This window comes from Orcinus orca, chromosome 3 (genome assembly GCF_937001465.1).
Source record: "Orcinus orca chromosome 3, mOrcOrc1.1, whole genome shotgun sequence".
Lineage (NCBI taxonomy): Eukaryota > Metazoa > Chordata > Mammalia > Artiodactyla > Delphinidae > Orcinus > Orcinus orca.
Window position 1 is genome coordinate 142,171,232 of NC_064561.1, and position 27,546 is coordinate 142,198,777.

The window sequence follows — 27,546 nt, forward strand, 5'->3', positions numbered from 1 at the left end:
TACACGGGCCTCTCACTTTTGTGGCCTCTCCCGTTGTGGAGCACAGGCTCCGGATGCGCAGGCTCAGTGGCCACAGCTCACAGGCCCAGCCGCTCCGCGGCATGTGGGATCTTCCCGGACCGGGGCACGAACCCGTGTCCCCTGCATCGGCAGGCGGACTCTCAACCACTGCGCCACCAGGGAAGCCCCCAAACTTATTAAGTGGTTTATAATGTCCCTTAAGCTGCTTCATTTTTTTGAAACATATATTGAATTAATTACTTTTAATTCTGTTCAGTGAATTAGATGTTATTAGGTTACAAAGATTTTAACACACAGAAAAGCTGTCCCCAACTCTTTGAGTTAATATTTAATTCTTTAAATTTTCTAAGGTATTTTATGCTAATAATGAAAAATATAAAACTAGGGGACTGAACCTGGTAAAGGCAGGACCAAGAACTTAGGAGGAAATCTTCTAAAAGAATAAGATTGTTCTTCCTCTTAGAGGAAAAGAAGATACTCACAAATGATGGTCTTGGTTTTTCCAGGGAATAATGAAACAAGGTTCTGCACTAAGAATAAATGTTGGGATAGAGTTGCTAGTTCAAGAAAAAGGGAAATAGTTAGGAAATAACATTGAGAAGGTAAACATGGCTGAAGGTCAAGGGAATTAAAGACACTAGTGAGAGTGCAGCTAAAATGGTTGATAAAAGGGTTCTCAGAGTTTAGGAAGATAAAAGAAGGTGTGGGAAAAAACTGATAAACTAGGAGAACAAAGATTGGAGGTCACACTGAGGACAAACTACAGACTCAGTGGGAGTAAGTAAGAGAGGTAGAGGGTAGGTGGCTGTGGGTAGAGAGGGAAACTCACAAGCCAAAATTTTGCAGATGGAGTAATTTCATCTGATGACTGGCTTCAAGGTGTGGCTACATCTGTGGGTTCCTGATATGAGTGAAGCTGAAGATGACTGAAAAAGAGAAGGATGAGAAATTGCGAGGTCAGCGTGCTGAGTTGTTATCATGGATGCTGAAATCATTAGGTTAATGCAGGACAGGAGGATAATTCAAGGCTGACACAGAGTTTCAGAAACACAACTGAGCACAGGCAAGGAAGTCAATGGCCATCCTGGTCAGGGTCAGATTTATACAAATAGCAAGGCAGGCAGAGTTTGTCTTCAACATTTATCACCTTTGTTCTATAGCATTTTCCCCTAGCTTTGTTCATTTACACTTGAGTAACCTCAGTGTCCTCTTTTTGCCCTCTCACTGTACAGGTTCCCCCTCTGCTGCTGACACATCTAAAATCCCAAATAAGTCCCAAAGCACAAATGGAAAGTTCTCAATTGATATGTCACTTTTCCCCACTTATCTTTGCATTTTGAAAGGGCGTGCTAATGACAAATCCTTATCCTGAAAGTGGTTGTTTCAGGACCAGTATCCTACAGAGGTATCTGGAGAGTCATCTAATTCCAGCCAAGGAGAGATGGGCTCTTGCTATCCTGAAAAATCTTTCTCCAATATTGATTCATTGGTTTTTTTATTTATTTTTGGCTGCGTTGGGTCTTCGTTGCTGCGTGCAGCCTTTCTCTAGTTGCAGCGAGCAGGGGCTACTCTTCATTGTGGTGCGCGGACTTCTCACTGGGTGGCTTCTCTTGTTGCAGAGCACAGGCTCTAGGTGCGCAGGCTTCAGTAGTTGTGGCAGGTATGCTCAGTAGTTGTGGCTTGTAGGCTCTAGAGCACAGGCTCAGTAGTTGTGGCGCACAGGCTTTGTTGTTCCACGGCATGTGGGATCTTCCCGGACCAGGGCTCGAACTCATGTCCCCTGCACTGGCAGGCAGATTCTTAACCACTGCACCACCAGCGAAGCCCTTGTTTTTTTGTTTTAACCTAGGACTTTAACCATTCTCCACAAAATGTGAGTTTCTTATGGGTTAGTGTTAGCCAATGCAAAGATATCCACAAAAGAACTCAGTCCTTTGCTTTCCTGACCAGTGCATAAGGCAGGCTAGTGTGCTGTGAGATATTGTTCCCCTCTATCTTCTCCCTATGCCAGAGAAGAATCATCATTTTCAATATACACTGCAATACGAAAAGGTCGAGAAAGCACATTCAATAATGGTAACAGCTGACATTTATTGAGCACCTACTATGTGCCAAGCACTTCATGTATTTTAATTCATTTAACCCTCGAAGCAATCCTTTTAGGTTGGTACCATTATTCTCATTTGGTTGATGAAAAATCTGAGAAGACCTGCCCAAGATCATAGACATGGAAAGTAGCAATACCAGGATTCAAACCCAGGCACTTTGGAAACAGAAGGTACATTTAACCTCTACACATTGTCCCTAAATAAATGTCCAATAGATCTAAATAAAACTTTTAATTTAACAACTTTATTTTTATTTTTCAAAGTATAGTTGATTTACAATATTGTATTTGTTTCAGGTGTACAGCAAAGTGATTCAGCTATATGTATTTCAGATATTTTCATTTATAGGTTATTACAAAATACTGAGTATAGTTCCCTGTGCTATACAGTATGTCTTTGTTGGTTATCTATTGTATATACAGGTAGTAGTGTGTATATGTTAATCCCAAACTCCTAATTTATCTCCTCCCCAATTTAACTTTTTTTTTTTTTTGCGGTACGCGGGCCTCTCCCGTTGTGGAGCACAGGCTCCGGACGCGCAGGCTCAGCGGCCATGGCTCACGGGCCCAGCCGCTCCGCGGCATGTGGGATCTTCCCGGACCGGGGCACGAACCCGTGTCCCCTGCATCGGCAGGAGGACTCTCAACCACAAGGGACTCTCAACCACAAGGGGCCACAAGGGAAGCCCCAATTTAACATTTTATAAGTTTGTTTTAAACACCTCCATAAATGGCAGAGCTACAATACAATCCAGTCACTCTCTACAGGTTAGATAACAGGATGACAGGGAGCAGCAAGAGTGGAACACAGTGGAGCTTTGTCTCTCCTGCAGCGCCAACCCCAAGCTTGCCTGGGACTCCCTTAGCACTAGGCACGTAGCAGGCCCACTTTTCTGTGCCTTTTAAAAAGTATCTGATCAACTAAGAGATGATAATTTGGTCTGTGCTTTACTCTATCTGAATCCCCAATATAATGAAGAACCTTATAATTGTTAACTTATGGCTATAATTTGTTCAGGTCCATTAAACCATTATTGCCCTTCTATAGTCCCATTCTTCCACAAAAGGTTCTGGCCTTGGGCATGCTTCTACACACACACACACACACACACACACACACACACACACACACACGCTTATCTTCTAAGCTTCTCATCTTGCTTCGGAAAAAAACTGAATCAAAGTGAGCCTGAAGGTTCATTTTCCGGACCACGAGCGGGGAAGAAGGGGTTTTAACGAAATTGGTTTTTACTCCGTATTTTTGTCACAGATTGGGAGGTACAAACCGCAAGAAAAACTAGTTTCTTGGCATGTCACCAACTCTGGGGTTCATTGATCAATCACACCCAAACTCATTTACTAACTTAAATATATATATCGTGGCAAGGTTCGTTTACATAAAACTTGGACCGAAGCCGCCACAATCTGCGGTAATCTCGTGTGGAGTCATGGCCACCCAGCCCTTCACTTTCCCTCAGGAGCTCCCACGCCTCCCCGGTCCCTAAGGACACCCGGCTGTCCCTCGCGGCTCTGAGTACCCTGGGGAAGGCCTCGAAGGGAGGCCGAAGAGGCCACGGCAAGAAGGGAGGACGGCAGGCGCGGGCAGCACCCGGACTTCAGTTCACGACCCCGTTATTCCACGGAAAAATGGAACATTCTGCTTCTTCCGCCAGCAGAGGGGAGGTGGGGAGAATCCTTCGATCTCATCTGGGAGAGACGACGCGGACGCAGCAACCCGAATCCGGGACGCCGGGAACCGCGTTACGGGAATCGCAGCCGCTCGGAGGGCCTCCCCGTCGCCTTCGGGCAGCCGCTGAGCCAATGCCGGCGCGCGTCGGGTCTCGCGGGCGCCAATCAGCTTACAGATCCCAAGTCCGGGGGCGGGGCGTTACGGAGCGCCGCGGGGCGGGGTCAGGGGGCGCGTCGCCCCGCCGCGGGAGGAGGGCCGCGTGCCGCGTCTGCGGGAAGGAGCCGGGAGTGACCCGAGGACGGGGCGAGGAGCCTACAGGCCCGCGGAGCCCCGTTGGGAACGCACGGACGCAGCTGAGCTGGGGCCCGCGGCTGCCGGCCGAAGGGCCCGGCCCAGCCTGGCGCCGAGGGGGACGTGCACTGTGGACACGCGGAGAAGCGAGTCACCGCGGCCTTTAGGTGAGGAGGGGCCGTGGTCGAGTTGAAGGGCCGTGTAGCGGGAGGGGGAGGGCTGCGTCGGGGCGGCCAGGGGACCTGGCACTCGAGGGGGCCACCCTTCTCCGGGAGAGGGGCGCCCCGACAGCGCGCGCCCCAAACTTCTTGTTATCCCAGCCTGGAAATCCCCACATTCCTTCCTCTCCCTGTTCCCACACCTCCGAATTTGATCTCCACAACTTTATCACGTAGATTTAAGTACAAGCCTCACTTCCAACACCACACACACACACACACACACACACACACACACACGCCCTTCTGAACCATACCCCTTTTTGGTTACCAAATCCCCACTTTTTCCCCAGTCCTCTTTCCATCTCCCCTTAAATTCCACTAGTCCCGCACTTGACCCTTCATTTTCAACTCGGAGGTGAATTTTCTTTCCCCAAAGCCATCTTTTCATACTTAAATGGTAACGTTTCAACGTTGCTGAAAGTTACACCATACTTATATAATTTCCAAGCTAATGTCTCTTTTCTTCTTTTGATCGCTTACATGGCCTGGCCCTAATGAACCCCGCATACCACTGTATCGTAAAGGCGCCGAATTCTGTCTTTTTAAATTCTCTCACCCGCTCCCCCAAGTTTAAAGATGATTCCAAGTAGCAAGGTTCTGTTTTTCAGTATTTTTTCAAACTGAAAAAAAATCACAGCTTAAAAATAAGACCTGCCACTTTTCTTTTCTTTTTTTCTTCAGAAGGAAACCCATTTCGGTTTAATTTGTGTAGTATTGGGCATTTCAGCGATTATACTGCTTTAAAATAATTATTTGTTAGAATGCCAGGATGAATATTCTAAAAGATTGGAGTGTTTGGTTTAGTCAGTGCTGTAAACAAACCCTTTAGACTGTGTGACTGCCAGCTTCAAGTTGGAACAACTCTTAATTTGAAATTACTCAGATCATCGTATGAGCTATTCGCCATTATCATAATTTCTTAAATTCATGTTAATTCCTATTTGGAAGTATTTTTTAACTGTAAGCTGGAATACTACAATGTTAGAACCAACTTGCTATTAAGTTAAATAGTGCTTTCCAAATATTTCTCTTTGGGGACAATTTTGAACACTTGTTTTTAATCACAAGTGGAAGAAAAAATTTACAGGATGGAGAAAGTGTCAGAAAGGGAGGATGAATTTTTTAGTACAACTTTTCTTTCATCCCAATTCCATATTATTGACAACACTTGTTTAATTTTCTCATAGGTAATTTAGAATATTATAAATACACAGCTAATTTAATACATTTTCTTAGGTAATGAAAAATGTGTTCAGTTATTTACGAATTGCCGTGTTTTCAGTTTATTTAAAATTTTTTCAAGGGACTTTGCATTTCAGTTAAACGTTAGGGTGGATGTCGATTATCATATACCTGTGAAGTAGGTGTTACAATACCCACTTTATAGAGAAGGAAATTGAAGCTCAGGGTCCCTGTGAAACCTAGATCTATGTAATTGCAAATCCTGTGCTCTCAATCAGTCACTGTGTCATGTTAACACATTTCTCATAGAGGATCCACTGCTACAATTTGGTTTGGGAACTTAAGAACTCCCCAAAACTCTTCTGTAGGGAGGGTTTTTTCCTCCCAGAAGCTATTTCAGAACAGCTTATTTTAATGGGAGTCAGAATTCCCTGGCGCTAATACATTTGCAGCTTGGCTCTTAGAGAAGCATGGAATGTTCTCACAGTCTTCTCCATTTCTTTGATTGCAGAGACATTTTGATCAGAGTTGAAGTTTCTACTGAGCTTTATTATTTTACATAACAAACACTAAGCACTTAGTACTTGCTGTAGGAACGGACAAAGATGCATGAGTCGTCCTTAGGACCTTCAAAGAGTTTACAGAAATTGGGTAGACATTTTGTGAAAAATGACAAGGATGCAAGGCAGTTTTCATTATATGCAGAGTGGTACAGAAGATGCTATAGGTATTTAAATTAGGGAGTAACCATTTAAGAGTTGAAAGGATGAAAGGATTTAACAGAGGTCAGCCTTGAAACCTGGGTAAGATTTGGATAAAGGGAAGAATGAAAGGAGCCCATTCCAATAGAGGTATATGTGGAAAGGGTCATAAATAATCAAGGTATAGTAATTATAATAGTCAATATATGTATAATACTTATTTTCTGTCAGTCACTGTTTTGAACACTCTGCTTATATTAATTCATTTAATCTTCATAACCTTATGAAGTAGATCTTACTATTCTCCTTTTATAAAGAAGGAAACCCAGGCATAGAGAGCTTAATTAACTCTCCCAGTGCCACACGGCTATTAAGTGGTAGATCCAGAATTTATACCTAGACAGCCTGGCTTCAGAATCTGAGCTCCTAAGGATGGTAAATATACTACCTCTTCATATAGTATACTTGAGTGACAGTTAACTAGAATAATATGGCCATTCCAGAAGGTCTTTTAAAACCCACTCTTAATTGTCCACTATGTGCTTTAGAGTATGTTAGATTCTCAGGATATCAAGACATATAAACAAAAATTACAGTACAGTGTTATGAATCCTGTCAGGGAACTGTATACAAGTGCATTGGGAGCAAAGATGTTTGTGGGAGTTGGGGGGAATTCCACAGAAGAGATGATGTTTCATCTGAGATATAGACAGTGCAGAACAGTTTGGAGAAAGACATTCTAGAGCCAAGGAATAGCATTTGTAGAAGCCCAAACTCTGAAATAGTAAAGTGTGTTAGAGAAAGTCTAGTAGTTTGCTGTGACTTGAGCTTAAAGTCTGTAGGGGTAGCTGGTAGGGCATGATAAAAGGTAAGACCAAATTGTGTATGGCATGGTGAAGTCAAGTAAAATGAAGAGCTTAAATATTTGCTTTGCATTTGGGAAACTACAAAAATAATTTCAGCATGATCTGAGTAGAAACCAGATTGCTCGCTGTTTTCTCTAGAGCTTGAGGGCAAAATCTGAGTAGAGGGTTTTGGGTTTTTTTAGAATAGACTTAAATATTGAAGAAGATAGATTGGGCAGGCACACTGAAACCAAATTTTTAGGTTCTTAAATAGCTGAAATATTTGGCATTATTATTCACCCTTTTTAAAAAGCTTTTGAGGAAAAGAGTGACAAGTTTAAAGTATGCTTAGAGAGATTTCATCCATCAATAATAATGTTCAGAATGATTTGGAGGGAAAAAAGAGACTAGAAGCAGTTATAAGTATTGAGGTGAGCAGTGCCTAAATTAGGTTGGTCATGGTGGAGGGTAGAAAAGAAAAAACAAGTGGGAAGGATCATGAAGGAAGACTGAATAAGATTTGTAACTGAGAAAAGCTAGAATGTAATGGATAGGCAAGAGACAATGATGGACCCCATCGTGGTAGGAAATTCAAGAAGGGTGAGTGTTTTTAGATGGGGGGAAAAAAGCACTGTGATTTTTTTTTTTAAGTGCATGCATTTATGTATTTATGTGGGCATGAGTATGTGTATGTATATGTGTACATTGTTTTTAGACCTGTTAAACTTATTTGAGTCAGAGACAGAATATCCAAGATGATGATACATAACTGAAATTAGAAGAAAGATCTCAGAATATTTGAAATTATTTTGTGTGAAGGTAGTAGTTGAAGTCATACATTTTTGAAGAAGTTGGTATTTTAAAAGAATAGTAGACGCCAAATACTTTTGGGTACATTCATAGCCAGAAGATAAAACCTAGCAGAGAATTCAGTAAAGTAAATAAAGGAAAGAATATAACCACATGATATGGTTACATAGAAACCAAGAGATATGAGAAATTCAGAAAGCAGAGGTGGTCAACAATGTGAAATGCTTCAAAAATGCTTGTGATATTGTCACAATGGCTACAATCTCTTTTTTATTCTATCTAGTATATCTTAGTGAGATTTAATGAGAAGTGTTAGCCAATTGACATGAGTAAGAAAGCTACATCTCTTGAAACGTGGCTATAGTATAGATTATTGTTTTAAAGCTGAATGTATACGTATCCATAGCAAGAGCTTCATTCCTTTCAGCACAATAAATCTGTTGCCCTGTTAAAATTTGAATATTCAGCCTCCAAATTTTCATTTGCTCTTGATCCAAATTAATCAGTTTCACCCTTTGCTCTAAGGTAGATTAGTTTTATCATTACTTCTGAATAATGCATTTCATACTGGTCTTCTGCACAATCTGTTTTTGTTTGGATGTTCTGTTGTATGTGTTCCCCTACGCACTCCCCCTAACACAAAGTGTTTCAGACAGCACAGCTCTGGTTTGTAGACTGGCATGCTCTGAGATTTTGCCATTGGTAATCTACAGTTATAGAGTCAAAGATGGTGTATAGTTCACGTGTATGCTACTCTCTCTGTCCAGAAAACCTTTACTCTTATTTCATGATGGGCTGTCCTGGACCCTGTCTGAATTGGGTATTCTTTTTACTCCTGTAGCACCCTGTACATATTCCACCTCTCTAAACTGAACTTCTTAAGGGCAAGAACTGTTTATTTGGCTTAAACTTTATTTGTAATGTTTTATTTCTTAAGCTATGGTGAGAACATGGATGGTCATCCAAGTACTCTTTAAACCTTTTCATAGATCTCAGACAGTCAAAGATAATTTGTAAAAGACCTGCTCTAACTATAAGGTCATAAGCATACTCTGTATTTTCTTCTAGTAGTCCTACAATTGTACTTTTACATTTATGTCCTTAATCAGTCTGGAGTGTATGTATCTGTGATGAAGTAGGGCTCTTTATTTTTTTGCTTGTGAAGACAGTTGTCGCAATACTATTTATTAAATAGTCCTTTATTTCCCCAGTGATACCAGTAGCTTTTTTTTCCATAAGATATTAAATTCTTATATATACTTGGGTCTGTTTCTATACTTTTTGTTTTGTACTTGATTTAATTTTCTATTCCTATGCCAATGCCATGTTTTAATTACTATAACTTGATAGTATATCTTAATAGATGGTACATCAAGTATTCTGTTTTTTCTTTTTGAAAATTGGCTTTGGGCCATTTTCTAATATTTTATGTGAAATTTTAAATTGGTTTGTAAAGTAAACCACTTTGCAATTTAGATTAAAATTGTATTGCATTGATATATAAATTTGTGAAGAACTGATATCTCTCCCTCTCTCTCCCTCTCTCCCTCTCCCTCTCTCTCTCTCTCTCTCTCTCTCTCTCTATATATATATATATATATTTGTTCCATGATATTTAAGTCTTACTAATGAACTTTTTAGTAAAGTTTTATAGTTTTCTCCATAAACTATTTGCATTGTTCTGATTTAATTGTTTTTCCTAGATATAGTTTAGTTTTTGATGCTATTGTCAATAGGATTTTTTTCTATTACATTTTCTAACTGGTTATTGCTGAGAGAGGGGTTTTTTGGTGATCTTTTGTTCAGCTGTTATGTTAAACTCTCAGTGGTTCTAATAGTTTGTTATTTGATTCTTTTTGTTTTCATATCATCTACAAGTTTTTCTTTTTCCATTTTTGTATCTTGTTTTTTGTTTATTATATTTTTGTTTAAGCCTTCTAGAACAATGTTGAATAAGTGATGACATCAAGCATCTTGTTTGAATCCTGACCTTAATAGGAATGCCTCTAATTTTTATCTTTAAATATGATGTTTACTATAGGTTTCTGATAAAGTACTGTGGCAGCAACACCAAGAGCTGCACTGATAACAGCTGTTAGCATTTACTGAGTATGTAGTATGCAGCAGATGTATACTACACTGCACTAGGTGTATACTGACTTATTTAATCTTTTTTTTTTAACATCTTTGTTGGAGTATAATTGCTTTACAATGGTGTGTTAGTTTCTGCTTTATAACAAAGTGAATCAGCTATACATATACATATATCCCCATATCTCCTCCCTCTTGTGTCTCCCTCCCACCCTCCCTATCCCACCCCTCTAGGTGGTCACAAAGCACCGAGCTGATCTCCCTATGCTATGTGGCTGCTTCCCACTAGCTATCTGTTTTACATTTGGTAGTGTATATATGTCCATGCCACTCTCTCGCTTTGTCCCAGCTTACCCTCTCCCCTCCCCTGACTTTTTTTTTTTTTTTTTGCGGTGCGCGGGCTTCTCACTGTTGTGGCCTCTCCCGTGGCGGAGCACAGGCTCCAGATGTGCAGGCTCAGTGGCCATGGCTCACGGGCCCAGCCACTCCGCGGCATGTGGGATCTTCCCAGACTGGGGCTCGAACCCGTGTCCCGTGCATCGGCAGGCAGACTCTCAACCACTGCGCCACCAGGGAAGCCCCCCTCTGCCTTATTTAATCTTGACAGAAGTCCTACGAAAGTAGGTCGTGGGGTTATCCTTATTTTACAGATAAGGAAAATGAAAATTAGGGATATTAAATAACTTGCCTAAGATGTTTTACAAAAAATAGAGGAGCTGGGATTGAATACAGGCAGTCTGATTACAGAGTCCATCCTCTTATCTACTTCAGGAATATAAAGATGGTCTCTTTCAGTCTAGTTTTCTAATACTTTGTTGTTATTTAAAAATTGTGGCTGAACAGTTGTTGAATATTATCAGATGCTTTTCAAGCATCTAGTGGAATGATTGTGTTATTTTTGTCTTTAATCTATTAGAAAATATAGTGGATAACATTGGTATCTTTTCTCATGTTGAACCATACTTGTATTTTTAGGCAAAATACTTGTTAGTATTTATGGCTTTTTTTTTCTTTTAAATACATTGCTAGAACAAATTTGCAAATGCTTTATTTAGGTTTTTTCACACCAATTCATAATAGTTTGACAATAGTTTTCTTGTGTAATCCTTGTTTGATTTGTTATCCAAATGACTCTGCAACTTCTGGCCGAAACGGGGAAACAAGGATAAGGTTTACCCTCATGTCTGAAACAACCATAAAACAGAAAAAATACATAAAACAGTGATAATCAAGACACTGGACACTGGATGATGAAAGGCAATGATCTTGTGAGATGGGAAACAAATGAGGTAGATCCTATGATTGAACTAGCGTACTACCTTGAGAGAGTTTCCAAACCATGTCAGAGGTTGGGGAAATCTAGGCTAAGCTCAGTGGATACTCTTTGAAGAGTACTGGAGAATACTGGAGAGAATACTGGAGAATCTTGAAACTCTTGAAACAACAGAATTCTTGAAAGCTTCAGAGTCCCCTTCAGTTATTTAGCTGAGTGCATGCATATAAAGAAACTACCGAGACTTCCTTGGCAGTCTAGTGATTGAGACTCCACACTTCCACTGCATCAGGTGTGGGTTCGATCCCTGTTCAGGGAACTAAGATCCCACATGCTATGAGGCGCAGCCAAAACAAAGCAAACAAAAAAACAACAACAAAAAAGAAACTGCTGAGAAAGAAGCTCATGAAAGGATTAGAGGTAACAGTGCTTAATGATTCCACAGGGTTAGTTAGGAATTGTGCCTGTCCTCACCAGCCAGATTGGAAACCATCTTGATTCATGAGACATTGGATAGAGTACACAGAAGGGTCTTGTGTCAGTAGTAGAGAATAATTAGTCCCAGAATAAGCACTGCTCCAATCCCACCCAACTTATCTTTAAAAGCAAGACCTGAAAGGATCAGATTGTTTTCAAGTAAATTAACTTTGTCCTGGAACAGGACAGGATTCTGTGTTCAAGAATCTTTAATAGGAATACAGAAGTATCCAACACGCAACAAGGTAAAATTCACAGTGTCTGACATTTAATCAAAAATTACCAGGTATGCAAAGAAGCATGAAAATATATGTATTAGAGAAAATTCAGTTAATCAAAACTAACCGAAAGCTGACACATATTATAATTATCAAAGACACTAAAGCAGTTGCCATAACTGTGTTCTATATGTTCAAAAAGTAGAGTTATGGAAGGTATGAAAAAGACCCAAATTAAACTGTGCTAGGTATGATTTTAGATACTAGAAATATAGCAAGGAGCAAAACATACAAAATTTCCTACTTCATCTGCTCACATTCTATTTTGGGGACACCAACAGTATATTAGTTTCCTAGGGCTGCTATAACAGAGTACCACAAACTTAAAACAAATTTATTCTTTTAAGTTTCTGGAGACCAAAAGTCCTTCTGAGACTCTGGATAGAATCCTTTGCCTCTTCATAACTTCTGGTAGTAGCTGATAGTCCTTGACATACCTTGGCTTACAGCTGCATCATTCTAATCTCTGCCTCTGTTGTCACATGGCATTCTTCCTGTGTATTTCTGTCTCATAGCAGACACCAGTCATATAGTAGTAGGGCCCCACCCTACTCCAGTATGACATCTTTTTCTTTTTTTTTTTTAATAAATTTATTTATTTATTTATTTTTGGCTGCATTGGGTCTTTGTTGCTGTGCGCGGGCTTTCTCTAGTTGTTGTGAGCAGGGGTACTCTTCGTTGTGGTGCACGGGCTTCTCATTGGGGTGGCTTTTCTTGTTGTGGAGCATGGGCTCTACACGCGGGCTTCAGTAGTTGTGGCTTGTGGGCTCAGTAGTTGTGGAGCGCAGGCTCAGCAGTTGTGGCACACAGCCTTAGTTGCTCCACGGCATGTGGGATCTTCCCAGACCAGGGCTCAAACCCGTGTCCCCTGCATTGATAGGTGGATTCTTAACCACTGTGCCACCAGGGAAGCCCCCCAGTATGACATCTTAACATCTGATTACATCTGTAACAGATTTATTTCCAAACAGGGTGACATTTTGAGGTACTGGGGGTTAGGACTTCAACATATCTTTTGCGGGGACACAACTCAACCCATAACAGACTATAAGCAAAATAAGTTAATTAAATAGTATTTTAGAACAGGGATTGGCAAACAATGGTCTGCAGACTAAATCCAGCATGCATTCTCTTTTTATAAATAAAGTTTTATTGGAACTCAGCCATGCCAGTTTGTTTACATACTGTCACTGACTGCTTTTGCACTCCAAAAACAGAGTTTACTAGTTAGTTGCCACAGAGACCTGAAGGCCCACAAAGCCTAAAATATTTATTATCTGGCCCTTTACAAGAAATGTTTGCCAGCCTATTTTAGAAGGTTAAGTGCTAGTGAGAAAAAACAGGAAAGGGAGGATATGCAATATAGGCTAGTCAGAAAAGACTTGTATGAGAAGGTGAATTTGAGCAAAGACTACAAGGAATTTATCTTTATGTACTGACTTAGAAAGATGTCCAATACGTAGTGTTAAGGGAAAAAAAGTTACAGAACATTTTTGTGATCCCATTTTTGTAGACTGATAAAGTATATATTTATACAATATAAAGTTATACACATAGAAACTTTTGTAAGATTATACACCAAATTGTTCACAGTTACCTTGATGGGATTATAGGGGATTTTCACGTGACATATTGTCAATTCCTGTTCATTTGAAAGTTTTAAAATAATTATGTATTTTCTTTGCATTTAAAAATATCCTTGTTATAGATTAAATTTCTTATATGTTATTAAATTATATCAAAGGTTTAACGTGTGTGAAACAATAGTGGGGGATTCAATTCCTTATCTGAGTTTGAAGTTATCTTGTTACATTTCAAAGAGGAATGACCTCTCCTTATGCTAGAATTTAACCTAATACTGAGCAGATTTTACGTCTGTGTGCATATAATAATTTGGCAGTTGAGGAGTCAGTAGCCTTAACTTACTGCTAGTGTAAGACAAAAGGTATGATTTTGTGTAAGATTTGCTTTAACTGCTTTTGTCAGATTCAACAAAATGTTCCTTTCACATGTCTGTGACATACATGGATATCAAGGAGGTTTGGATTAAGCATGAGGGAGCCAATAATGTTTCCAAGCACGTAGCAAAACTACACTAGGATACTTGAATACTCTTATACAAGTGTTTATGGGAGTGCTTTATACTGAAACTCAGAAGATATCTAAAATGGGATGCTTTCTCAAAACCTGAAAGACCAGTAGGTGGCAGGAATTTAAGTACACATATAAAATATATTGTCAAAACCGTCTTTCTAAACAAGACTCTCCTCTCTACAGTGAGACCCAATGAAAAGAGTAAGAGTATGATATTTAGAAGCAGAAGACTTAGTTTCAAATCCCTGCTCTAGTTTCAGATCCCTGCTCTTTCACTTACTAATTTTGTGATTTGGGTAAGTACCTTACCCTGTCTGAATTTTTGTTTTTTCTTTTGTAAAGTTCCAATAATTAATCCCTGCCTTTCCAAACCCAAGAATGTACAATTCCAAGAGTGAACCCTAAAGTAAGCTAGAGATTTTAGGTGACTATAGTGTGTCAATGTAGGTTCATCCTTGGTGAAATGTACCATTCTGGTGAGAAGTGATGTTAATAATGCAAAAGGCTATATATGTGTGGGGACAGAGGGTCTGTGGGAAATCTCCTTACCTGCCTTTCAATTTTGTTGTAAACTTAAAACTACTGTAAAAAAAAAAAAAAAAACCTTTAAAAAAATAATAAAATAATGATCCCTACCCTATCCACCTGCTTCTCTAGGATATTAGGAGAATCAAGTGAAATAATTTACATGAAAGCAGTTTGTGTAATGTGAAATAGTATACAAGTATTAGTTATTATGAATTCATGATTAGTACTAATGGAATAGAACAGAGTTGGATAACTTTTTAAATAATTAATTTGATAATCAGTTAATGTAGGCATGACTGACTTTTTGCGAATTTATCCATAATAACACTACTGTGTATGACGTGATGTAAAAGGTACCATATTGAAATTTCCCCATCCTGATCCCTGCTCAGCTTATTTATTCAACAAATATTACTTTGCCTTCTATTTGGCAGTCGTAATTCATCTACTATTCTATAGTTATAGTAGTACTGTTTCTATAGTAATAAAGTTTATACTGACAGTCTTCCTCACATGCAGTGTAAATCTAAATTTATTATTCTTTTTCATTCTATCCTAATTTTTTATCAAATTAAAAGGGAAAAAACTCAAAAATCACAATCCATAGGAATAAAAATAATTTATAAAGGGTTAAACTATTAAATATTTATCAATTAAACTCCACTACTTTTTCTCCCACTTAAAACATCCATGGAAATTAAAGTAAGAATGAACAGCTATAAGGATAGCTTTGGATTTGTTCTAATTTTTTAGCTAAATCATCCATAAACTTTGTTACTTTAACATTAATAGTAGTGAATTATTTATGATGCACCTTATGCCTCCTTTCAACACATTACCGTATTGAAACCACCATAGTTGAGGAATTGCTGTTGTAGAACAACTGCTCAGTTCTTGAAAAAATCCTTTCCTGTATCTGTGGTTAGTGGTCATGTTTTGGCTTCATAGAACCTTCCAAAATAACATACAAATTTCAAGGAAAATCAATATATACAGTATGTGCTTATAATATATGCATAGAATATTCTGCAAGAGATGAGGAGAAAGGATAGTGCTAATAATAGAATTTTAAATTGATTATTTGCTGTCAACAGAATGAAAGGGGAAAAATAAGCAGAGTACTATCAATTCAATCAATTTTAAAACAAGATAAGCCCCCAAATGAAGTGGACTGTATTGCATATAATATTTTAGATAGTATCAATACTATTGTGTCTCCATCTCTTAGGTTTGGACTATGATATCAAGTTCCTTAATAGATGTTCCTTTATCACATTTCAATGACAATCCTTTAAAAATTAGGAAACATTACTTTCTAACTGTTAAAATGCGAAACCTACCTTTGCCTGTTTTCCTTTTACTTGTGTTTCATGGCACTGCTCACATAAATCTAATTGCTTTGAAGTAATCATAAATACTTTCATGGGACTTCTTGTTTCAGAGTTTTGTTATAAGACTATAGTACATAAATAGAAAGATTGCCAGTTTTCGGAACTATAAAGAAACCTCTCTACAGTGTGAACAAGGTACTTGGTAAGGTAGGTGGTCAGGATGACATGACCACATACCACTCTACCAACATGCTCAGATATTTCTCTGTTCTGTTGTTTTGATGAACAGTTGAATGATGTGGTAGATTTTTCGACTCTGGGACTATTTAAAGTTGGGAAGTAAGGAATAAAATAGGTGGAGGAAAATGCATCCTGCACCTTAGTTCTTTTATAGCTTTACCTGAGACAGTCTAAGCAATTCATTATCAAATTATTTTGTTATAGAGTGACTGTTACCTGGTTAGGGAGTATAAAAGTATTTATATTTTGTAAAATAATACTATGTTTCAAGTGTAGTACTATGAAGCCCTCATCAAGAAGTTAGTAGTTTTATCTTGGAGAGATACACATTAAGTACTTTTTATTTAAATTATATTTATTTTCTAAGTACTGAAGCCACAGGGTACAACATTGGAAAAGGTATAAAGAGCACACTGTAGAATCTCCCTCCCACTCTAGTGTCTCAAACAGCCAGTATTTGAATTTTTATCCTTCTAGAGATGTTTTATGCACATATAAGGAAATGAGTATATGTTTTGCCTTTTTTGTTGTGTTTTTGCCCATAAATAACAAATACACTGTTGTGTACCGTAGCAATGTATTTTAGATATGATTCTATATCTGTACATTTTTTTAATGACTACGTGTATACTGTGTTTGGATATGCCATAATTTACCTAGTCCCTTATTCATGAACATTTAGGTTGCTTCAGCCTTTTACTATTAAAAAGAATGCTGTAGGGCTTCCCTGGTGGCGCAGTGGTTGAGAGTCCGCCTGCCGATGCAGGGGACACGGGTTCGTGCCCCGGTCCGGGAAGATCCCACATGCGGAGCGGCTGGGCCCGTGAGCCATGGCCGCTGAGCCTGCGCGTCCGGAGCCTGTGCTCCGCAACGGGAGAGGCCACAACAGTGAGAGGCCCACATACCGCAAAAGAAAAAAAAAAAAAAGAATGCTGTAGTGAATAACCTTGTACATGTGTTGTTTTGCTCATATTCATAGAATAACATACTAGAAGTAGAATCATTAGATTCAAACGTACATGTACTTTAATTTTGACTGATAGTGCAAAATTGGCCATACACCTTGTCTGGGTAGGGTTTTTGTTTTTAATTGAGGTCTCATTTACAAACAATAAAATTCATAGTTTTAGGTGTACAATTTGATGGGAAGGTTATGCCAGTTTATAACTGGCAGTGTATGAGAATGCCTTTATGTCATATTCTCATAACACTGTTGGTAACTTTTTAGTTTTTATATTTTTGCCAGTATTCAAGGTGAGAATGATATTGCAGTAGTTTTGTTTGTTTTATTATTTTTACTAACTACGACTTACATACAATAAAGTTCACAAATCATAAGTGTACGGCTCATGTTCAGTATCCCAGAATGCTCCCTTCTGTCCTCCCACCACCTTCCCTCCAAAAGAGAACCACTGTTCTGACCTATCCCCATAGATTAAGTTAGCCTGTTTTTGAACTTCATATAATTGTCAGTGTCAATGCTGAGGCTTATCATGTGCTTTTAACTTGGTAAAGAACTGCCACATTGTTTTCCAAAGTGTATCATCTTGCATTCCTATCTGGGTTGTTTTAATTTGTATCTCACTATGAGTGAGGTTGAAAGTATCATTTCATATGTTTGAGTTACTTGTATTTCCTTCTCTATAAACTGCCTGTTCAGCTCATCTTGCCTGTTTTCTTCTAAAAAGGCAAAATGAGGTGTTGGAATTTTTTTAGTGATTTGTAGGCATTCTTCATATGTCAGGAGATATTTTTGGTCAGGCTATGAATTACAAAAAACTCTTTCCCCCATTTTGTCTATTATCTTTTGAAGTTGCTAATGCTGGGTTTTGCCATGTAGAATTTTGTCTCTCTGAAGCTCTCAGTCTCATAGAGTATTTACTAATAGTGCAAGACTTCATAATACGGAAACAGAATTGCTCTTTTAGTTAACCTTAAAGTATAAATTGTTTCCCAGTAATATTTTATGTAGCCATAACTTTAGTGGGAATAAAGAAAAATATTCTGAAGACTTCAACTTGTTTTCTGCATTCTCATAAGAATTTTACCACCTTTTAGAAAACAGCTATACAGTGGAAACAAAAGAGCTTTAGAAATTGTGTCTGAATTTATTATGTGTAGTAAGAGTAAAAATATTTAAAATAATATTACATGTGTCTTTTACAGAAATATCTATGCAAGATGTTGACATTGCAAACTTGGATAGTGCAAGCCTTGTTTATTTTCCTCACCACTGAATCTGTAGGTAAGGTTCATGAAATATCCTACCTCCCAACCCCACAAATTAGGTTTGTGTATTTTTGTATAATTACATAACTAAGCTCATGTTGGCTAATTAATTATGCTTATATATTTATTCTTTCTAGGATCATTATTGAGAGAATGATGTTGTCTTAAAAATGAATTTAAGAAGTAAAAAATACTCTTGATAAATTATAATTTGTATAATTTGAGTTGAAACACTCAATTACTCAGTAATCTTAAATCCTGTTTAGCTATACTAACAGTAACTTTAACGTAGAGAAGGAAAAAAGGGTTTATTTTGTTTGTTTTTATAAATAAAGAAATAGGAAATTTGTTAACTTTTAGCACTTCACTCCAAAGGTGTCACTGAGCAGCAGTGTGATTGTGATAACAGAAAAAAGAGGTCACCTAGAGCAATACTGCTCATACTAGACCACAGCCTGTCTGAGAACTGGTTGTTTTTGGTCCACAATGAGATGAGTACAGAAATTAAGAATAAATGTTTAGAAACTCTTTTAACAATTTGGCATAGCCGTGACATCCAAGCATGTGATCAGTGGACTTGTCCCATTGAACATTAATATAAAACAAAAGTATAAGTTTGTGAAAGATTGGGAGAAGAAAACCTAAACTGATCCTTCACCACAGATAGTTTAAGAAGCACTGCTCTAAGTCAAACCCTCTTCAAGTTCAAGAATGCAGCCTCTTTTTAAACAGTTGAAATAATACAAACCTTATGTTGAAATTTTTCCTTATTTAAGTCTTTCCTTAGTCTTGAACCCAAATTTTCTTCCTTGTAACTTTTTCTCATTAATCCTAGAAATCCTTCTATAGTAGGCCCACATTCCTTTCCCATGTTCAACTCTTCAAGTATTGAAGGACTGCTTTCCTGTGTCTGTAACCCCTCTCTTCCCCAAACTAAATTTACCTAATTATTCTTTTATAGGACTTGGCTTCCAATCTATATGTGCTGATTACCCTCCTGACTCTTCTCTTAGTTTCCCATATCACATTTAAAATATAATACCATCCCACCTCTCCTACTTACCAACTATGAAACTTTAGCCATTCACTTAATCTGTGTCTCAGTTTCCTGATCTGTAAGATGGGGATAATAATGGTCCCTAACTCCTAGGGTTATTGTGAGAATTAAATGAGTTAATACACAGAAGGCATTTGAGCAGTGCCTGGCCCACAGTAAGAATTATAAAAAGGATAGTAATAATGTATTATTATTTTATATATTTATTATTTTATTATTATTATTGAATAAAATGCACTTAAGAAAAAAATAAATGTATCAGAATTAGACATGGTCTGAATATAGTGATTTTATTACTTACTTTGATCTGAACATCATTTTTATTAAAGCAACATAGTTTTTTGCCCACTAAGATACACCATAGTTTCATGTTAAGCTACCTACCAGTCAGTGAAAATTCTCACATCTTTTTTTTTTCAACTTGATTTATTTTTGGCTGCATTGGGTGTTTGTCGCTGCACGCGGGCTTTCTCTAGTTGCAGCAAGCGGGGGCTACTCTTCGTTGTGGTGCGTGGGCTTCTCATTGCGGTGGCTTCTCTTGTTGCGGAGCACGGGCTCTAGGCACACAGGCTTCAGTAACTGTGGCACACAGGCTCAGTAGCTGTGGCTCACAGGCTCTAGAGCACAGGCTCAGTAGTTGTGGTGCACGGGCTTAGTTGCTCCACAGCATGTGGGATCTTCCCGGACCAGGGCTCGAACCCGTGTCCCCTGCGTTGGCAGGCGGATTCTTAACCACTGCACCATCAGGGAAGCCCTCTCAGATCATTTTCACATGAGTTACCTTTTAAGCCATTTCTCCCTCATATATTTATTTCTTATCAACCTAATTAGGAGATAATTTTCTCTCTTGCAAAATCCATTAGCCTATCAGTCTAATCTTTCAACATAATTTTGAATCCTAATGTTATCATCCAAATTGTTGGCAATCCATTATAGTCTTGTCCCTTGCTGATTTGATAAATATGTGTGTGTGTCTCTCTCTCTGTCTCTCTCTCTGTTTTTCCCCAAGTTGTTGATAAAAATGTTGAAAATAACAGGACTACATTATCTATTACTGCCACACAGATTACTCTAAAACTTCATGCCTTAAAATGACATTACTTATTATTTCTCATGGTTTATGTGGGTCAGGAATACAGACAGGCACAGTCAGACTGATTCTTTGCTCTGATATCTGGGGCCTCAGCTAAAATATTCAAAGATTGGGGGCTGGAATCATCTGAAGGCTCATTTACTTATATGTCTGATATTGATGCTGGCTGTAGACTGAGGGCTTTGCTGGGGCGCTTGGCCAGAACACCACACGTGGTCTCCACGTGCCCTTGGCTTCCTTGCATGTGGCTGGGTTCCAAGGGCAAATGTCCCAAGAGGAAAAGAGAGCTAGTCAGAAGTTGTATTTTTTTGATGATCTAGCCTTGGAAGTCACTTAGCACACTCTGTTGGCTGGAGCAGGCATAAGCACCCTTACAGATCTGAGGACAGGAGGGGAATACAGACCCCATTCTTTGTAGAAGGAGTATCAGTCACTTTGTAAGCTGAGCATGTTCAATGGGATACATATATAGGTATGCCCTTCGTTGGAAAATACAGTCTGCCCCAAGGACTGAGGGCAGGCACTTCAGCTTACTACTTAAGTCTCCCTCTCACTGACATTTTTAGTCAGTGATTTTTTTTATGTATGAGTAATTAACCAATTAAAAATCTATTAGTTTGAAGCTATGAAATTTCTGTTTTGTAGATCAAGAATAGCTAAATATCAGCAGTTTCATAATGTTCATTCTAATATCTGTTTTGTTTTTGTTTTTTTTATAAATTTATTTATTTTATTTTTGACCTCATTGGGTCTTCATTGCTGCGCGCGGGCTTTCTCTAGTTGCAGCGAGTGGGGGCTACTCTTCATTGCGGTGCATTGGCTTCTCATTGTGGTGGCTTCTCTTGTTGTGGAGCACGGGCTCTAAGGTGCACGGGCTTCAGTAGTTGTGACGCATGGGCTCTAGAGCGCAGGCTTAGTAGTTGTGGCACACGGGCTTAGTTGCTCCACGACATGTGGGATCTTCCTGGACTAGGGCTCGAACCCGTGTCCCTTGCAGTGGCAGGCAGATTCTTAACCACTGCGCCACCAGGAAAGCCCCTAATATCTGTTATAGTATATTCTTCATCTTGTCTACATGAATATCCCAACTAACTTTATCAAATAACTTTATTTAAATTAAAATACTCTTTTTAAAATTTGATCTCAAGTAGCCTAGTAGTCCTATAAAAATGAGTTTAGTTTGGTATGGGGTGGTTTTAGTGAGCCTGTGTTTCACTTTGAAAACTGGAACATTTGCCCATTTCTAGTATTTCTCTTATTCTATGTGATTAAAAATTGTTATTTAGTCTCTGGTTATGTCTTAATGTTCTTTAGTACTCTGAAGTATATATTTCATAGGTACTGTTCCCTCTAAATATAATAGAGAAATTAAAACAGGAATGATTTTACCAAGGAATAAAGTAAGGTCAAGGGAGTTTTAAGGACTGGCTCAGTATCACAAGGTAACTTATTAGTATGCCACAGATAGAAATTTAGAGTAGTTTGTGCACTGGGACTTGCCATAGACATGTATAAATAATGGCAAGGTCATGTAAATAGGCCACATCATAGGTTTTGAAACAAAGAAATAAACATTCTGACTCTGGGCCTTATGGGTTTTATGAGAGATATGGAATAAGAAGATAATTGTTTAGCTTTTTAAAGTAGTTTTATCCTTTGTGCAGTCTAACTTGGGACCAAGTTGGGAATTGAAAGAATCTGCCTGGTACTTGAGGTTGACTCGGTAAAAGTATCTCAGTGTTCTTTATAAAATAAAGGGTTGAAGTAAATGATCTCCAAGGTTTTTCTCAGTTTCGTAATTCTCTGATTCTGTATGTCTTCTACCTTAACCGCTAGAACCAGTCACCTCTAAGAGACCCTTCCAGACCCCATCAATGTGACTAGATTACTTGTGTCTGGAGAGTAGTAGTAATGATGATAGGCTACCATTTATTGGAGGCCTGTTGAATACCAGGCATTGTAGTAGGTTCTTTACATAACTAATTTCTAATCTCAAAAATCTTTTCAAGATAGCCATTATTAGGGAGGGTGGGGGGGAGGGAGACGCAAGAGGGAAGAGATATGAGAACATATGTGTATGTATAACTGATTCACTTTGTTATAAAGCAGAAACTAACACGCCATTGTAAAGCAATTTACTCCAATAAAGATGTTAAAAATAAATAAATAAAAATAAATTTTAAAAAAAAGATAGCATTATTAACTTCATTTTCCAAGTGAAGAAATTGAAGCTCAGATAGAACTTCAAATCCCATTGGTAAATGGCATTCACCAGAGAAAGCTGCCTTAAGTTTCTAGACAGTGAGAATAGAGAAAGAGAATAGAATCATGCCAAATACTTGAGAATTTTATTTTGATCGTACTAGATAGCCATTAAATAATTTAAAATAGGGAAATGGCATATTCATTTTTGAACAGTAACTCTGGCAGCTGTATGTAAGATATACTAGAAGGAGATCAGACTGTGGTATAATATGATGGCCTAAGCACCAGCAGCCAAAATAGGGTTGATGAGAAGAGGTTGATATACATACTAAGAATACAGAAGACTCAGGGGAGGAGGCTAATTAGAGAGAGGGGACTACAAGGTTATCCGGCCTAGATGGCTGGATGGGAGTGGTGTTGTTAGCAGAGGTAGAGAAATAAGAATAAGGAAGGGACTATGATGCATATAGCTTTAGACATGTTCATTTTAAAGTACTTACAGAATATCTCAGGTGGATGTCTTATAAGCCATTGAAAACTTAGGAAGTTAGAGCCAGAGACAGGGGTTTAGATGTCATCAACATGGAGTAGGTGATAGATGAAGCATATGGTTGTATTTTATTTTTTTATACAATTTAATTTTTTGTTTTTTAATATGAGATTTTATCCCATATACTTATTGTGAAAACCAATGTATTTGGCCATCTTATTCTAGTCTTTCTGTTTTTTACTGCTCCCTTGCTCTTTCCTTTTTGTCTGATTTTGATACATGAACAATGTAGACTATCTTTCCATGCCCCCATTCGCACCTCCAAAGGAATTCAGGACTGGCGAAGAGCAGAGACCACTGCCTGTCTTCTGGAGAGTCTAATTTAGACACTGGGTCTGAATCGAGAAACAGGATTGGGGGCAGAGCAAATATGAATCATGCTGCAGGCAAACTGTTTCCTAAACAAAGTTAAAATATTATAAAAAGGACTGAAGATTGCATAGGTTTTTTTTTTTTAAATCCAGCTCCATCTGCCATATAATTTGTATATTTCTTTACAAATTTAGACATTAAGTTCTGATCATATTAAATTTCACAGTGTTTCTTCTTTTTTTGTGTCTTTAGAGATATTTTAATGAAGATTGAGGAACTGCATTGATACAGAATATCATTTTGTACCAGAAAAGTTCAGTCCATTTTTATATTTTCTGTTACTGTTCCTTTTCAGGAGAACTTCTAGATCCATGTGGTCATATCCACCCTGAATCTTCAGTTGTACAACTTGGTTCTAATTTCACAGCAGTTTGTGTGCTAAAGGAAAAATGTATGGATTATTTTCATGTGAATGCTAATTACATTTTCTGGAAAACAAACCATGTTATTGTTCCTTTTGAACAATATACTGTCATAAACAGAACAGCATCTAGTGTCACATTTACAGATATATCTTTATTAAATATTCAACTCACTTGCAACATTCGTACATTTGGACAAATTGATCAGAATGTTTATGGAATCAGAATAATTTCAGGCCGTAAGTGTTTTACTTTTTTCTCATTTCAGACTTTGTCATGACTGTTGAATTACAACTTTAATGTCTGTTGTCTATTGGTCTTTATGAAATGCAGAAACTGTCAGCTCAGTGAGTTTAGGACTTTTTTTAATGAGCTTAGAAGTAGAACTGCATTTGCATTAAAAATATACAAAAAACCTAAAGAGTAACACAAGTTTTATATTTTTCCTGAAAGCCAAGTATCTGTCAGTTTTCTGGAAAATTATTTTGACATTAGACACCCCCAAAAAATGTTGAATTGAAATCTGTGACTGTATTCATAGTAAGTTTCAATTTCCCTTAGTTGCTGAGAAAGTGCAGTGTAAAGCAACTACCTGAAGAAGGTGAATAAATACTGGAGAGAGTCCTTCTTCCGTGTTGAGGCAAATAAGTAAACTTAGTATGATCCAAGAATGGATTACCAAATTTGTGGATCACCTAAAACTATAATTTTGGCATTTGCTTTTCCTCCAGCAGAGTTTGGGAAGGCAATAGGGAGAGAAATATAAATGAATCATTTTTGCTTCTATTTAATTGCCTCTTCCTAACATTCAAATATTATTTTAAAATACATTTAATGGAGAAGTCAGTTGATAATGTCCAGCTATAAATGAAAGTTGATTTTGTGTAGAAAATTAATTTGAAACATACCTATTGATGATAATTATGATAGAAAATGTATGTTACTATCTAAAAGATTTGAATTTAAATAGAAAAGAAATTAATTTTTTAATCACCAGTCTTTCATTATGTCCTTTTTTCTTGGGTTTGTTTTATTCTATCTAATTTAGGTTGTTTTAAATGTCTAGAGTAGTATATAAATTGCATGTTATTTGTGAATATAAAGCTTTTTGAAAATTTCTAATTTCTCCCTTTTAGTGCCTCCAGAAAAACCTAAAAATTTGAGTTGCATTGTGAACGAAGGAAAGAAAATGATGTGTCAGTGGGATCCTGGAAGGGAAACGCACCTGGAAACAAACTACACTTTAAAATCTGAATGGCAAGTTATTTTAAATTTGTTATGCATTGCATTTATTAAGTTAGCCTTTGGTGCTAGAATTTTTATTTTGTCAAGTAGTAATACTAAATGCAAAGTTTTAAACATTTTATTTAACTTTTTATTTTAGAATATCTGAAACATGAAAGTAGAAAGAATTGTGTAAGAAATCCTCATGTGCTCATCATCCACCTTCAATAATGATCCGCTCATGACCAGTCTTATTTTATATATACCCCACCCCAGATTGTTTTAAAGAAAATCTAGACACCATATTGTCATATCCATAAATATTTTAGTACATCTATCTAAAAGATAAGGACACTTTTTAAAAAAACATGATAACATACCTAAATGAAATTGAAAATACTTTCATATTGTCACATTTTTAATCAGTGTTCAGATTTTCCCGCTTGTCTCATAGATATATGTATGTATTTTTACATTTGTTCAAGATGTAAATAGTCACCATATTGCCAATTCATATGTTTTGTCTCTCTTAACCGTAGTTTCCACCTCTCTCTCTCTTCTTTCTCTTTGCAATTCAGTTATTAAAATAATGGTTACACATTATTTAATACATTCCTCTGTCCCTTTTTTCCCTAAAACTTGCCATTAGATCTAGAATCTTAATCAGATTTTCTTTTTCTTTTCAAAAATAATTCATAGGAGTATGTGTACTTCCATTAGGAACAACCACATAATGTTTGATTGATTTTCTTATGCTAAGTTTGAGCAATGGTTTCAGGTATTTTTAAATTCCCCATTAGTTTTTTTTCAAACATAAAAGTTGAAAGAATTTTACAGTGAACGTTTATACATACTCATTACCTAGATTCTACAATTAACATTTTACTATATTTGCTTTATCACATACCTATTTATCTGTCCATCTTTGTCTCCATCTACCAATCTTTTTTTAATGCATTTCAAAGTGAGTTACAGACGTTTATATACTTCACCCTTAATCACTTCAGCATTTACACCATTAATTAGATTAATTAACTAGATGTTTACAAAAATAGGAACGTTTTTGTTTTTAGGTAAAATTTATGTATCAGTATCTCTTGGGACTTCGCTGGCAGTCCAGTGGTTAGACTCCCGCTTCCACTGCAGGGGGCGCAGGTTCAATCCCTGGTCAGGGAACTAAGATCCTGCAAGCTGCATGGTGTGGCCAAAAAAGAAAAGAAGAAAATGTATTTTTCTCTCAAGATATACTTACATATCTTAAGTGTATTATTCAGTGAGTTTTGACTAGTGCATATACATCTGTGTAACTTAAACCCCTGTCAAGATATAGAACACTACTGTACTATTACACCCTCATGCCCCTTCCCGGTCAATCCCAACCACCACCCTATTTCACCACATTCCACAAGGCGACTACTTGTCTCATTTCTTCCCTATAGACTTTTGCCTGTTCCAGAATGTCATATAAATGGAATCATAAAGTATGTGCTCTTTTTGTGAAAGGATTAATGACTCAGCAGAATGGTTTTGGAATTTAACCATGTTGTTTCACATTAGTTTTTCACTTAAAGGTTTGAGCATTCATCAGTGATCATTATTTATATATGAGGTACAAAATAATGGTATTTTATCCTTTTCTTCTTTTTTTTTTCACTCGAAATACTTAAAGAAAGCTTTTCTCCATCAACTATTGGTTACCCTGACGTACAGTTCATATAAGAGAAGCAAAATGGTGTTAATATTTTCCCTTTATTAACCAGTTTTATAAGTTAGTTCCCTACCATCCTCCAAAGGTAGATGTAAGGGGTTTTTCTCCTCATTATGGATTCATATTTAAACATATTTGATGTGTTTTAATCCATTACAGTTATTATTCTTCTTAAACTTAAATCGCCCCATCTTTGGTTAGTGGGAACTTTTCACATTGGCTCATCCTTTTGACACAGCTTCATTAGTCTTTGATAGCTTCCTGATTTCTGAAGTGACATGATGTTCCAGGTTCATCTTAATATCAACCATTTCCTAAGTAGTCATGGTTCCAGTTAGTGTGAAGTACTATTTAGAGATTACAGGCTGGGTGTTGGGAATCTCATTGCTACTGGGTTGTTGTTTCTAGGGTTTCTCAGTGGAAAGAACTAAGAATGTTTTTAAGATAAAATACATCATGAACTCATACTGGTATTTCCAATTTAAAATCCAGACTATAGGTTTTTACTTAATTCATCTATCTAACATCTATATCGCCTTTCTTCTATGCTGAAAACCTTAGTTCCC

The 27,546-nt window shown here is 37.5% G+C and overlaps 1 protein-coding gene across 3 annotated transcripts in view; it reads left to right on the top strand.

Moving 5' to 3' along the window:
* Positions 1-4,041: 4,041 nt before the first annotated feature.
* Positions 4,042-27,546, top strand: part of IL6ST (interleukin 6 cytokine family signal transducer) — a 49,300-nt gene continuing 25,795 nt past the window's right edge. Inside the window, exons 1-4 of one of the 3 annotated variants that reach the window (XM_004275156.3) lie at positions 4,042-4,276; positions 18,347-18,425; positions 23,982-24,287; positions 25,185-25,305. In XM_004275156.3, coding sequence (XP_004275204.1) covers positions 18,362-18,425; positions 23,982-24,287; positions 25,185-25,305 — 491 coding nt within the window. In that variant the 5' untranslated portion in view covers positions 4,042-4,276; positions 18,347-18,361. Of the gene's footprint in view, positions 4,277-18,346; positions 18,426-18,448; positions 18,469-23,981; positions 24,288-25,184; positions 25,306-27,546 lie in introns of those variants that run through there. The other 2 variants (XM_033437868.2, XM_049707907.1) reach the window with 2 other exon arrangements.